Consider the following 13,221-nt stretch of genomic DNA (forward strand, 5'->3'; position numbering starts at 1 on the left):
AAGCAATTGATTTATTTGTTCTGATCAGTAATTTCTACTGGGAGATCATTTAGAGGAATATTCAGCAATCTAATGAGAGAGATAGAAAAATACTACTTTTCACAACAACCCCACTACAGTCATATGCTGCAAACAGAAATATGTAAAATATCATAAAAAGAGCTAATCTTAGTTGGGCTGATGTCTGGTGTTATAGAGTAGCCCAAACTACTATGGTACATTGTCACCATTGTTGACACATCTGCAAAATGTCTGGTGTTAAAGGAAAAATGTCTGTCACCAAGGAAAAAAAATAACAATGCATCATATTCTTTGTAATTCTGTCACGAATAAGCGACAGAATGATGTTTTGTGACACAATGATCTTCAAAATTACTTCATGTGTTCTTTGGTAAAGATTTGCCAAATGCTTTTGCTTGAACACTGTTACCTCTTTAAAGGTATATCTGAGTAATAGCTTTCAATACAGCTATCCATGTGGTTTCATCCATTCTCTCCCTTCCCCCATATTATTTATGTTTTTTTGTTCCTCTCAAGTCCACTTGCACCATTTAACAATCAAGGTGATGGGTGGGAAATCTGTTCCTGAACTGACCATTCAAAGCTGCTTGAGAGGCACAGATTAATGTAACCTCCAACTGTCTATCACTCTCTTATGGAAAGATGCAACATCTCTTCCATGCTTCTTCCAGAAGCCCAGTTGAGGACATGGTTTCAGTACACAGGAAACAAACACCCCATGAGACAACACGTTGACATACCAGTTTGCTAAAGCATCAAGCCACTAGCCCTGTTATCTCTAGTATGTATTTTAACTGATTTATAGGAAGACAATGCACCTAAAACCTATATTACATTTTACAAACATTTTTTCTTTACCAAATTGATGAAAATCATTTTTGTTTTAAACTCCAGACACCATAGCAGTCAGTTTTACTTTCAGTAAATTTATGTACTCACCTGCTATTATTCTAGCAAAGGTGCCTGTAGCCCAATGTGCCCAGTTAAAAATATACCGTCTGCAGAAGATAAATAATAAAATAAACAAGTTATAAAAGTAAGGCTGAGGTCCATGCCTATTTTTAAGATTGTACTTTTCATTTGTTTTTGATGTATCTTTTAAGATATTTTAGCATTGCTTCGGTTTTCTTTCTAATTACCAAAGATTGTGTCACAGAAAACAACAGAAAAATATGTCATTAAAATTAATATTGTTAAGACTTACCTGGGTGTTTGTGGATCGGGTCTGAAGATAGCCATAATTGGCTGAAGAATTACTAGTGTAAGAATCATACAGCCAAAGTATGGATGGGCACCTGCATACTGAGGAGAGTATAAAGGTTAATGCATTGATGATGCATCTTACAAACCTTACTCGTTTCTACAAAACTCCCTTCTGAATTTAAATAGAGTAAGAAACAGAGGACTTCACTTGATCACTTTGATAGGAATTTCAAATGAAAATACACAGGTATATTAGCAAATGTAAAAGAGCTTCCACCCACTGAATTATTAAAAGACATTTATGTACATTATCTTTACAATCTGATGCCAGTAATGTTTAAACCATTGTTTTCTTCAGCAATGTAAAGTGTTTTTATATTACAATATATTGCATGTTCTGTGTTAAGTAGTGCATATTTTCTAACTTGAAATATTCTTATCAGATAGTTAGGATTTTGAGAATGAAGAGTAAGTTAGACTGGCAGGAATGTTTATTTTAAATTAAGAAAAATTACTGGACTGTGTCATACAATATTAAAATGAGAATGTGTAAATATGAGTAGAGAAGATTATAAGTGAGGACAAGCAGACAGATTGTAAGAGACCAATGGTTGACTACTTTCATCATATTGCCTTTTTCAGTTACATTCTACTTGACAAACATGAGTTTATTATCACAGATCTCTCTCTACAGATGCTGCCTGACCTGCTGAATATTTCCAGCATTTTCTGTTTCTATTTGAGTTTATTACTGCTCTTTGGTGAATCAAGAGAAATCCCAGGATTTGTCTGCCCAGTTTTACATTTGGATCAGAGTTATGTTTACATCAGTAATTTTACAAACTACAACTAAAAATTGCCAATTTGCAAACCTTTACACTGCAACTCATTGTTTCATTTCCTTTTCGTTCCTTAATTCATACTGGGTACAGTTCCAGGGCAAGGCTGCCTCTCTAGCATCTCAGTCAAATCACCATTCTGCATGGCTAAGCCTAGACAGTGCCTTTCAACAGGTTATTTCACCATGGGCCCACCACGGTCCAACCCTATCTCTCACACACACAAATGTTCCAGTAGGAGTCACTGCGTACCTTTCAGGATTGGGACCCTAGTTGATTTTTCCTCTCCCTAGCTGGGGGGCACTGAGGCCAAATGTAGCCCTCCAACTGCTGTCCTGGTTTAAATTGACATCAACCAGAGATAACACTATGGTGCTTTCTGGTCAGCATGGCTCAGTTCCACATTAAATTTACACAGCGAGTGGTCAGGATCTGGAATGCACTGCCAGGGGGGTGGTGGAGGCAAATTCAAACATGGCTTTCAAAAGGGAACTGGATAAGTACTTGAAAGGAAAAATCTGCAGGGCTATGGGGATAGGGCGGGGGAATGGGAATAGCTGGATTACTCCTGCATAGAGCCGGCACGGACTCGACGGGCCGAATGGCCTCCTTCCGTGCTGTAACCTTTCTGTGATTCTATGATTCTATGATTAAATGTTACAATTATCCATGAAGATTTCACAGTTTATTCAATCAACAAATGCAAGCTAAATACAGAAGTGCCAAAAGCACTTAACGAAAATTCATACTTAAAAAAATGTGCTGCTCTCTATGTGCAAATTGTCACTGTATTGACTACATTTAATGCAATGAGAGTGATGAGTGGGAAAATTTGTATGGATCAAGATTTTTTCATTAAGACTAATGGGTACCCCATGACAGTGAGTTAGAGGATACGCTATTTTATCACAACAGGTGCTTTTGCCATGTAATGTACAATATAATACACAATGGCCTAGAAATTGGGTCGGGTAGCACCTATTTTTCAGGCACTACACGGCTTCCTAAAAGCCCCCAAAATGGCAGGCAGGAAGCGTGGGCGCGGACACTTCAGACCGGAAGTGCACCGCCCGCCATAATGGGTAAGGACAAACAAAAGGCTTCCTTTACCCAAGTCTGAAGCAGACATTAGTCCCTTTGACCTCCAGGCTCCAGCCCTGACCTCTGATCTCCCTCCCCCCAGGCTCCAGCCCTGACCTCTGATCTCTCTCCCCCCAGGCTCCAGCCCCTGACCTCCCTCCCCCACTTCCTGAGATCTCCAACTTCCAGGCCCCGATCCCGATCAGGTTCGGTGAGAATTATACTCATCTGTGATTCCTCGGCAGTTGAATTGCCTGCCAACAGTCACTGTCACGTTTTACACATGAATATTATCTGCTTTAGAGAGGTACCGGATGACACCTGACACCTATGGCAACATACCATATAGCAAGGAATCAGTGCTCGTTGAGAAGGGAGCAATGAGGACAATATTAAGAAAAAAAAAGTGCCTAGCCATTAAAAAGAATTTCAAATGGAAACAACAGGTCAATGTGAAATGGAAACTCTGAATCATACAGTACAGTAGCGAAAGGGTGGGCTTATTTCAATTAAAAATGAACTGTAGGAAGAAATCACATAATTTGTAGAGCAGACAAAATGTAGCTTCTGAGTGTGAGAAAATACTCCATATAAAGGCGGACTCTGGAAAGTGCAATGTGCTCATGGACTTGGCATCCCACCCAGTTTACAGTTTAATTCTAGCTGACTACATCAGATTGTGCGAGGCGTTGTGCTTATTTTGTTTCTCAAAGTTTATTTTCCTATTTGTAAAGCTAACATGCAATTTTTAATCTTTTCAGATTTATCTCAGTTCCAGTTGTAACTTTTTGCAGTGTTTTTTCAAACTGAACTATTTTCCATTTCCCACTACAAAAACCAACAAACGCTGACTTACGTGGCTCCAACCTCCTCTGTAAAGAAAAGGAAGAAAAAAGGCAAGGCACGTTAGCAACACCGTGGTTACCATCAGAATCCAGTGCACCTAAAACAAGAGGCAAATGACAAAATTCAAATATTGCAATGAGCGACTTATACTTCACCAACTGTGACTCAAGATTAACTGCTTCAATGCCTGACCACACTGCTGTGTGTCCAGAACTGGTATTGGTAACAGCAACCATATCCCACTAAACTGAAATGTCAACTTCCGAACAGTCAAAACATCTTAGTATGCTATATGTTATAATATATATATATATATATATTCATATATTTTTATTTCCATCATACAACTTCATTTAATTTTAAAATTGGATGCTGAATTCACTAATGATGCACCAAAACAGCAAACCTTTCATTCTTGTCAATGCACTTTTTATTGGGAAACCCAAGCTGACGGACCAAGGCCTATAGACCAAAACACCACCAAGTTTGAAGAGTATGAACCAAGTGCATCGAAAAGTAGTGGTTAGGTGATGCCTACCTTGGGTTTTCAAGAGCTAAAAATTGCAGGAAGAAGGAAAGTATGAGGGTAGCAACAAAAGACTAGAAGGGCTGTTCACCCACATCAGCGGATCCTTCACTCTGCTGCTTTATATTTTTGAAAATTGTAAAACTGTAATTTTAGGGCAGAGCTATTCTACTACTTTATCATCGATATGATGTGGAGATGCCGGTGATGGACTGGGGTGGACGAAGGACGAAAGCTCCGAAAGCTTGTGATTTTCAAATAAAACTGTTGGACTATAACCTGGTGTTGTAAGATTCCTTACATTTATTATCGATAGGAAGTGGTTGATGGGGAGTGTGGTAACACAACAGTGGCAGTTTAACTCAGCAGGCATATCAGCAAATTGAATCCCACGTTCAATAAGGCAGAAGTACGGGGTTTCTCACGCATTTACCATTGAGCAGTTAACAGTAAAACTCTGACTGCTTGAATTTAGGTGTAGGTCAAGCTGTTAGATGCCATCGGGAGTATTAGGGCAATGTACAGTTTGTTTTAACCTCACAAACTCCAGTTGTTTTCCCCCAAATGAAAGCACCTGTTGAACTAATTTACCTGATGTGTGCACTTTCATGCCCATCTCCGTGGCATGCACACATCCTGGGGCTTGGAACCAGTATTGCTTAAAAAAAAGCAACAGAGCCGAGTGGCAGTATAACTCTGCTCTATCCAACCCCTGTGCAACAAACACATGCCACTCTCAAGCCAGTAGCGTGCAGTATAAGTTCACTTATAAAAGAACTGTTCGTCGTCCATAGCCCTCACAAAGACAGGCAATGTATAAAGTAACTTCAGCAGTGTTTACATCAGCGCAAGGAACAAATTCAAATAAATGGCCAAGTGCAGAGTTTTGCAAATTAAATTAGGTCCGTCTCAATTATTATAAATCTACTCCAATGAGTTGCTCTGTCATCATTGATAAATAATGATTATGACTGTTAAGTTTATAAGTCTTTTCTAACCGTTATTTAGGCTCTCTGATCCTAGATCACTCTCATGGGTGAGTCCCAACTCCCCATTTCTTTCGACAGTGTCTGTGCTTGTCTTCCACAAGGAACATAAAAAGAAAAACCTACTATTTCACTCTTTCAGGAATTTCAAACTGACTGTTTGCTTCTCTTGGAGATTTTCAAAAATCAGTCATGTATATCCCAGAAAAACAAGTTATCGGGACTTCCTGTAGTGTGCGGACTGTTAGAGGAGCAGTGTCAGTCTATAGTGCAGGCATATATTGCTATAGTGCAATATATGCACACCAATAGAAGCTATGCCAACTGTTCATGTGCATTGCAAATTTATACTTTACTACTTCATGTGGTATTAGCTGTTATTATAATAGGGCTGATTTTTGCCTTATTATCAGCCAGATTTTAGGTGGTATTCAAGATGGAAGAGGAACAAACATCCTGCAGAAATCAGTTGCACTGGATTCCCATTCAGATCTGACCCTGCTTGATGTTCAATCCCATGCCTAGGGCAGGCACCTGAAGCTCCATACACTTTAAAGGTAAGTATATTATGCCTTTTAAAAGGTTTTTTTTGTTTGTTTCCAGCTGGCATTTACGCTTTCACGAGCCTTAGAGCCAGGCGCAGTTATTTATTTTGTTTGCCTTGAGCTCCCTTTATTGGCACTAGGGAGTTTGCCACCAGGATTCCTTCGAGCAAAGGAAAAGGGGACCAGCAGAAGGATGCCAGGCAGGTCAGGGTCCCCAAGTGATGCCCTGGCTCTCCTGCCCCACCGACAACATCTGCAGAAAGAGGTAGCAAACCTCACTTTGGCAGACGACGGAGGCTCCTCTTCCCAGTGACAACTGTGCCAGCAGACCACCCGGCGGCATCACAATGAGATTGGTGCTGGATGGCTCTTCAGAATCCTCCCAATCACAACATGTCATGTTTTGCATGAAAGAAGGCGTGCCAAGGTGATCAGGAACCAGCTTTGCCTGTTTGGCCCCACTTACCAAGCTGCTGCTAAGCATTTCTGCAGGCTCTGGAAATAACCTCAGTCACTTGCCATCTCAGTGTCTGAATCAGCAGACGGAGATTGACAAGCTCTGCCATCTGCTGCAGGGTCACCAGCGGATGACACACGAACACAGAGCTTGCACGTATTTAGTGACAGTAACTGTCAGCTGTAGCCTGAAACTTGGTTGCACCTTCATGCAGGCATGTTGCAGTGCTGAATAATGGGATGGTGCTGTAGAGTGGCACAGATAAAAAACATCTTCACAAGCATCTGATGCAGCACCACCTCGACTTCAAAACCATCAAAGTGCTGGGCTGCATCGTCACTTGTCTACACACTCATGCCTGCACCTGAAGGGACCCTTTCCCTTCATTCCCACCTCTCACTTCTTAATCCCATGCCCCTTGAGCCTTGACAAAGGTTGCTGATGGATTCAGATACCTTTTAATGCTCTACAGATGCTTTCTAAATTTTTGTCCCCTTTAATTGTCAACATCCCTTTAAAATTGATTGAGACGTAATCTTCTTCTCCTGCCACTGGTGTCATCCCCTAGAACCAGCACAGTTTGCACCAGGAATTGTGAGTCTTTATACAAAGAAGGCTATACGTAAAAATTGCATGCTATTAGCACTTGGCATTCTGGCAGGTCTTAAAGCAGAGCAACTACACCTGAAGACGAAAATCACGCTCAATATTTCAGTTGCATGCTTTGTTTACACATCCGTAAAGGCACACAAGACTGAAATATATTACAACAAAATACAAAAAATCTATATTTTGACCTTATTAGTAACATAAAAATTAAAACCAGGATGTTTATAGATAATCCAGCTATTTAATTACAATGGGGATAGTTTTTGATCTTTACCACCTGAGCATTACGCAATGCCTGGGTGGAGTTTAGAGAGGAAAATCTTGTGTGGAAGATGACATGGTAGCAGCAGAAGCCACCTGATTTTTCTTGCATTTAAATTAATGGAAGAAAAATCTGGCAAGTTCTGTTGGGGTGATTGATCCGACCCACAAGGTTTTTCCTCTCTACACTCCACCCAGGCGATGCTTAACACCCAGGTGGTAAAGACCAAAATCTACCCCAAAATCTCTATATTACAAAAAATATGAGTCATGCTCAGGATTTATCAGCAACATAACATCCACAATAAGCCATACATTAGCTACATATTATTGGTACAGTACTAACATTTACCTGAAACCAGATCTTTTTTCCAAACAGTGTGCTGGATGGCCAGATAGGTTTAAAGAATCGAGCTACGATGACACCAATGTTGGCTGTAGTCACCCAGGCAATAAACATTAATGTTCCTAAGGAAATAAATAATAACAAAACAATTCATAATTTAATGAAAAGCAAAATACTGCAGATGCTGGAAATCTGAAATAAAGACAGAAAATGCTGGAAATACTCAGCAAGTCAGACAGCATCTGTGGAGAAAGAAAGAGAGTTAATGGGCTCGATTTTCGCATCCGCGATGGGGTGCGTTCGTGGTGGGGGGGCTGCGAAAATCCGGGATTCCCGGGGCGGGTCTGGAGCCCAGCTCCAACCCGTCCACTTCCGGGTTCCCCAGTGACGCGCTGACATGCGCGCGCAGCCCCCGCATGTGGGACTCCCGCCGGCAATTAAAGCCGGCAGGGTGCCATTTAAAGTACTTAAACAGGTACTTCAGGTCGTTTACAGGCTTGATTGACCTGATATTTTAGGAGGGATGGGATTTTGAAATGAACTGGGACTGTTTCCCATACTGGGGGAAACACTCCCAGTTCAAATGGACGTGTTGCAGCCATCAGCCTGTGGCAGCTGCAAAGGTCCATTTGACAGCTGGGGGGAGGGAGACCCTCACTCATTGCAGGAGGCCACTCTCTCACTTTGGACAAAGTTTGGCCTCCACCACCTCCCCCTAACAATAAAATTCACCAACTTGCACACTTACCCCGGTGTCCAGACACATTTACCTACCTTGCGGACCCCCTCAAATGTACATCTTCCAGATGGGGGCCGCCGTAGCTGCAGTCATGACCTCCTCAGAGGGCGAATAGCATCACCAGCCTCGCTGGTAACGCCGTCTACATCTGACACGTGGAGCTCCACAACACAGTGCTGTAACACAGTGACACATCCACCTGCACAGCAGGAGGGAGGGCAACCGCAGACAGATGCGTCGCAGAGGGCACTACCCTCGCCACAGGGTCTACAGACCGAGGCTCAGCTTCCTGGACCTCTCCGAGCAGCAGTGCACACAGAGGCTCAGAGTCACTCGACATGTAGTCATGGACATCTGCAGCCTCCTTCATGCCGAGCTGCTCCCGGCTGGCCCGAGCACCATCTTCTTACCTGTCGCTGTCAAAGTCACCGCTGCCCTCAACAACTTCTCCTCCGCATCCTTCCAGGGTGCCACCGGGGACATCGCCGACGTCTCTCAGTCGTCTGCACAAAAGAGCCCTGCAAATACACCTACACCCACTTTGCAGTGACACAATGGGTGGCATCAGGTGTGGGTCTTCATAGTGATCCTCAGGAAAGAGCATTATTGCACAAACCAGACAAGATTCACAAAGACGTGGCAGTAGTGGTGACAATATAATATGTTATGTGAGTTGATCAGAAATTAAATAGAAGTAAAAACCATGACAAACCCTCAAACACCCTTGTGCATCCCCTTCATGCTCACGACATCGTTTGCCTTACGCTGGCTACTGCACATATGTGATGCATGCCCTGTGGCTGCAGCACAGGTAGTGGCAGGTTGAGTGAGGCTGACCGTGAAAGAGATGCATGAGAGGGTGAGTATGAGATAGAGCCATGAGATTGTATGAGGATTGAGTTGAGTGGTAGTGGCGGGATGAGTACTGGCGAGGTGAGTAAGTGCAGGTAAGATGAGGATGAGCTTTGAGTGGGTGTGAGGGGTGATGTGATAGAGTAGTGTTGGCAGTGCAGGAGATGTGGGGTGGGGGCGGTGATGTGGCAGATGGAGTGTAGGGGAATGAGTAAGTGTACTCACTTTGGCTGACCTACTTGGGTCATTGAAGCGCCTCCCGCACTGTATGCAGGTGTGCGATATGTTGGTGGTGCAGGTGACCTCCTTGGCCACCTCGAGCCAGGCCTTCTTGGTGGCAGAGGCAGGCCGCTTCCTCCCGCCTGCCGGGGGGAAGATCTCTGTCCTCCCCCTCCTCCTCACCCCATCCAATGATACCTGGAGTGAGGTATCATTAAACCTGGGAGCAGCCTTCCCCCTGGGCTGCTCCGTGCTGTAATGTTTCCTATTTTCTGCAGCATCAGTCAGTGGAGGACTGCCCCTTTAAATAGGGCTCCTCCAGCTGACAGACCTTGCTGCGCATGCGCAGTCCGCCCGACGCGCAGCTTTCCAGCGGGAAACCCGGAAGCGCAGGTAAGTGGCTCCAATTAGCCTGCGAATCCGTGCGGAGCACACTGATTTCACCAGGCGCGTTACCCACGCACCCAGTCGACCCCCCCGCTGAGAACACACCGCCCTGCTAATATCGAGCCCAATGTTTCAGGTCGATGACCTTTCGTCAGAACTGGAAGAAGTTGAAGATTTATCGGTTTTTGAGCAAGTACAGATCCAGGGAAAGGTGTGGGGGAGGGATGGGAGGGGAGGAAAGAACAAAAGGGAAGGTCTCTGATGGGGTACTTCTTTCAATTTAGTATACTGTATCCACGGCTCACGATGCGGTCTCCTCTACATTGGGGAGACCAAACGCTACTTGGATGATTGCTTTGCTGAACACCTCTGCTCAGTCCACAAGAATAACCCTGACCTGCTGGTCGCTTGTCATTTTAATTCTCCATCTCACTCACACTCTGACCTCTCTGTCCTCGGCCTCCTACACCATTCCAATGAAGCTCAATGGAGGCTCGAGGAACAGCACCTCATCTTTCGATTAGGCACTTTACAACCTTCTGGACTTAACATTGATTTCGTTAACTTCAGATCATAACTACTGCTCCCATTTTCTCAGACAGCAGGTAATGGTTCTGCTGTTGCCATTTACAGCTCCTCTAGACTCATCTTTAGTTTCTTTACTTGTCCCATAACCACCCTCCTTGCCTTACACCATCATCCCTTTTCTCATTTAATCACCCCTGCCCTCCACCCTATCAGAGACCTTCCCTTTTGTTCTTTTCTCCCCTCCCCTTCCTCCACCCCCCTTTTCCCTGGCTCTGAACTTGCTTAAAAACTGTTAAATCTTCAACTTCTTCCAGTTCTGACGAGAGGTCATCGACCTGAAACATTAACTCTGTTCCTTTCTCCACAGATGCTGCCTGACTTGCTGAGTATTTCCAGCATTTTCTGTTTTTATTTCATAATTTAATGACTCAATATTTTAACCTATTGCATGCAAACTATTGTGCAGGTTATTTTCAAGTTCATATTAAAACAAATACCATCATAGATGCCAATGTCCAGCCAATTTGTTTCACTCCATTTGACATTAAGAAGCAGCTGAGTGGGGAATGTAGAAGGGCAGGAGCAGCTCCAGGCATAACTTAAAATGGAGCACCGGCATATATTGAAACAACAGCACATAACATAAGAACATAAGGGATAGGAGCAGGAGTAGGCCATTTGGCCCTTCGAGCCTGATCTTCCATTCAATGAGATCGTGGCTGATCTGATTCTGGCCTCAACTCCATTTTCCCGCCTGTTCCCCATATCCTTTGACTCCCTTGCTGATCAAAAATTTGTCTAACTCAGCCTTGAATATATTCAATGACTCAGCCTCCACCGCTCTTTGGAGCAAAGAATTCCAAAGGCTTACAACCCTCTGAGAGAAGAAATTTCTCCTCATCTCCATCTTAAATGGGTGACCCCTTATTCTGAGACTATGCCCTCTAGTTCTAGATTCCCCTATGAGGGGTAACATCCTCTCAGCATCGACCCTATCGAGCCCCCTCAGAATCTTATATGTTTCAATAAGATCTCCTCTCATTCTTCTAAACTCCAGTGAGTATAGACCCAACCAGCTCAATCTTTCCTCATAAGAAAACCCTTCCATACCCGGAATCAACCTAGTGAACCTTCTCTGAACCGCCTCCAATGCAAGTACATCCTTCCTTAAATAAGGGGACCAAAACTGTACGCAGTACTCTAGGTGTGGTCTCACCAGCATCCTGCACAGTTGTTGCAAGACATCCCTGCTTTTATACTCCATCCCCCTTGAAATAAAGGCCAATATTCCATTTGCCTTCTCAATTACCTGCTGCACCTGTATGCTAACTTTTTGTGTTTCATGTATGATGACACCCAAATCCCTCTGTACCGCAGGATTTTGTAGTCTTTCTCCATTTATATAATATTTTGATTTTTTTATTCTTCCTACCAAAGTGGATGACTTCACATTTTCCCACATTATACTCTATCTGCCAAATTTTTGCCCACTCGCTTAACCTATCTATATCTCTTTGCAGACACTTTGTGACCTCCTCACAACTTACTTTTCCACCTATCTTCGTATCATCAGTAAATTTGGCCACAGTACACTCGCTTCCTTCATCCAAGTCATTGATATAGATTGTAAATAGTTGAGGCCTCAGCACTGAGCCATGCGGCACCCCACTAGTTACAGTTTGCCATCCTGAAAATGACCCCTTTATCCCGACTCTCTGTTTTCTGTTAGTTAGCCAATCCTCTATCCATGCTAATATATTACCCCCAACACCATGAGCTCTTACCTTGTGCAGTAACCTTTTATGTGGCACCTTACTGAATGCCTTTTGGAAATCCAAATACACTACATCTACTGGTTCCCCTTTATCCACCCTGCTCGTTACTTCTTCAAAGAACTCTAATAAATTTTTCAGACACGGTTTCCCTTTCATAAAACCATGTTGACTCTCCTTAATTTTATTATGAGTCTCTAAATGTCCTGCTACTACTTCCTTAATAATCGATTCTAGCATTTTCCCAATGACAGATGTCATTAACTGGACCAGCCATATAAATACTGTGGCTACAACAGCAGGTCAGAGGCTGGGTATTCTGTGGCGAGTGACTCACCTCCTGACTCCCCAAAGCCTTTCCACCATCTACAAGGCACAAGTCAGGAGTGTGATGGAATACTCTCCACTTGCCTGGATGAGTGCAGCTCCAACAACACTCAAGAAGCTCAACACCATCCAGGACGAAGCAGCCCGCTTAATTGGCACCCCTTCCACCACCTTAAACATTCACTCCCTTCACCACCGGCGCACTGTGGCTGCAGTGTGTACCATCCACAGGATGCACTGCAGCAACTCGCCAAGGCTCCTTCGACAGCACCTCCCAAACCCGTGACCTCTACCACCTAGAAGGACAAGAGCAGCAGGTACATGGGAACAACACCACCTGCACGTTCCCCTCCAAGTCACACACCATCCCGACTTGGAAATATATCACCGTTCCTTCATCATCGCTGGGTCAAAATCCTGGAACTCCTTTCCTAACAGCACTGTGGGAGAACCGTCACCACACGGACTGCAGCGGTTCAAGAAGGCGGCTCACCACCACCTTCTCAAGGGCAATTAGGGATGGGCAATAAATGCTGGCCTTGCCAGCAACACCCACATCCCATGAACGAATAATAAAAAAGATGTTAGGCTAATTGACCTATAGTTACCAGCTTTCTTTCTCCCTCCTTTCTTGAATAGGGGTGTTACATTTACGGTTTTCCAATCCGCTGGGACCTT

At 43.7% G+C, this 13,221-nt stretch overlaps 1 protein-coding gene across 1 annotated transcript in view; it reads right to left on the bottom strand.

The window, feature by feature from the left end:
* Positions 1-13,221, bottom strand: part of LOC137325184 (putative ferric-chelate reductase 1) — a 40,098-nt gene that overhangs the window by 1,928 nt on the left and 24,949 nt on the right. Inside the window, exons 10-13 of the mRNA XM_067989991.1 lie at positions 7,726-7,841; positions 4,000-4,086; positions 1,226-1,323; positions 961-1,019 (exon numbers count right to left, since the gene is read on the bottom strand). Of these exons, the coding sequence (XP_067846092.1) occupies positions 961-1,019; positions 1,226-1,323; positions 4,000-4,086; positions 7,726-7,841 (360 nt within the window). The remainder of the gene's footprint in view (positions 1-960; positions 1,020-1,225; positions 1,324-3,999; positions 4,087-7,725; positions 7,842-13,221) is intronic.

This window comes from Heptranchias perlo, chromosome 9, assembly GCF_035084215.1.
Source record: "Heptranchias perlo isolate sHepPer1 chromosome 9, sHepPer1.hap1, whole genome shotgun sequence".
In the NCBI taxonomy this organism is placed as follows: domain Eukaryota; kingdom Metazoa; phylum Chordata; class Chondrichthyes; order Hexanchiformes; family Hexanchidae; genus Heptranchias; species Heptranchias perlo.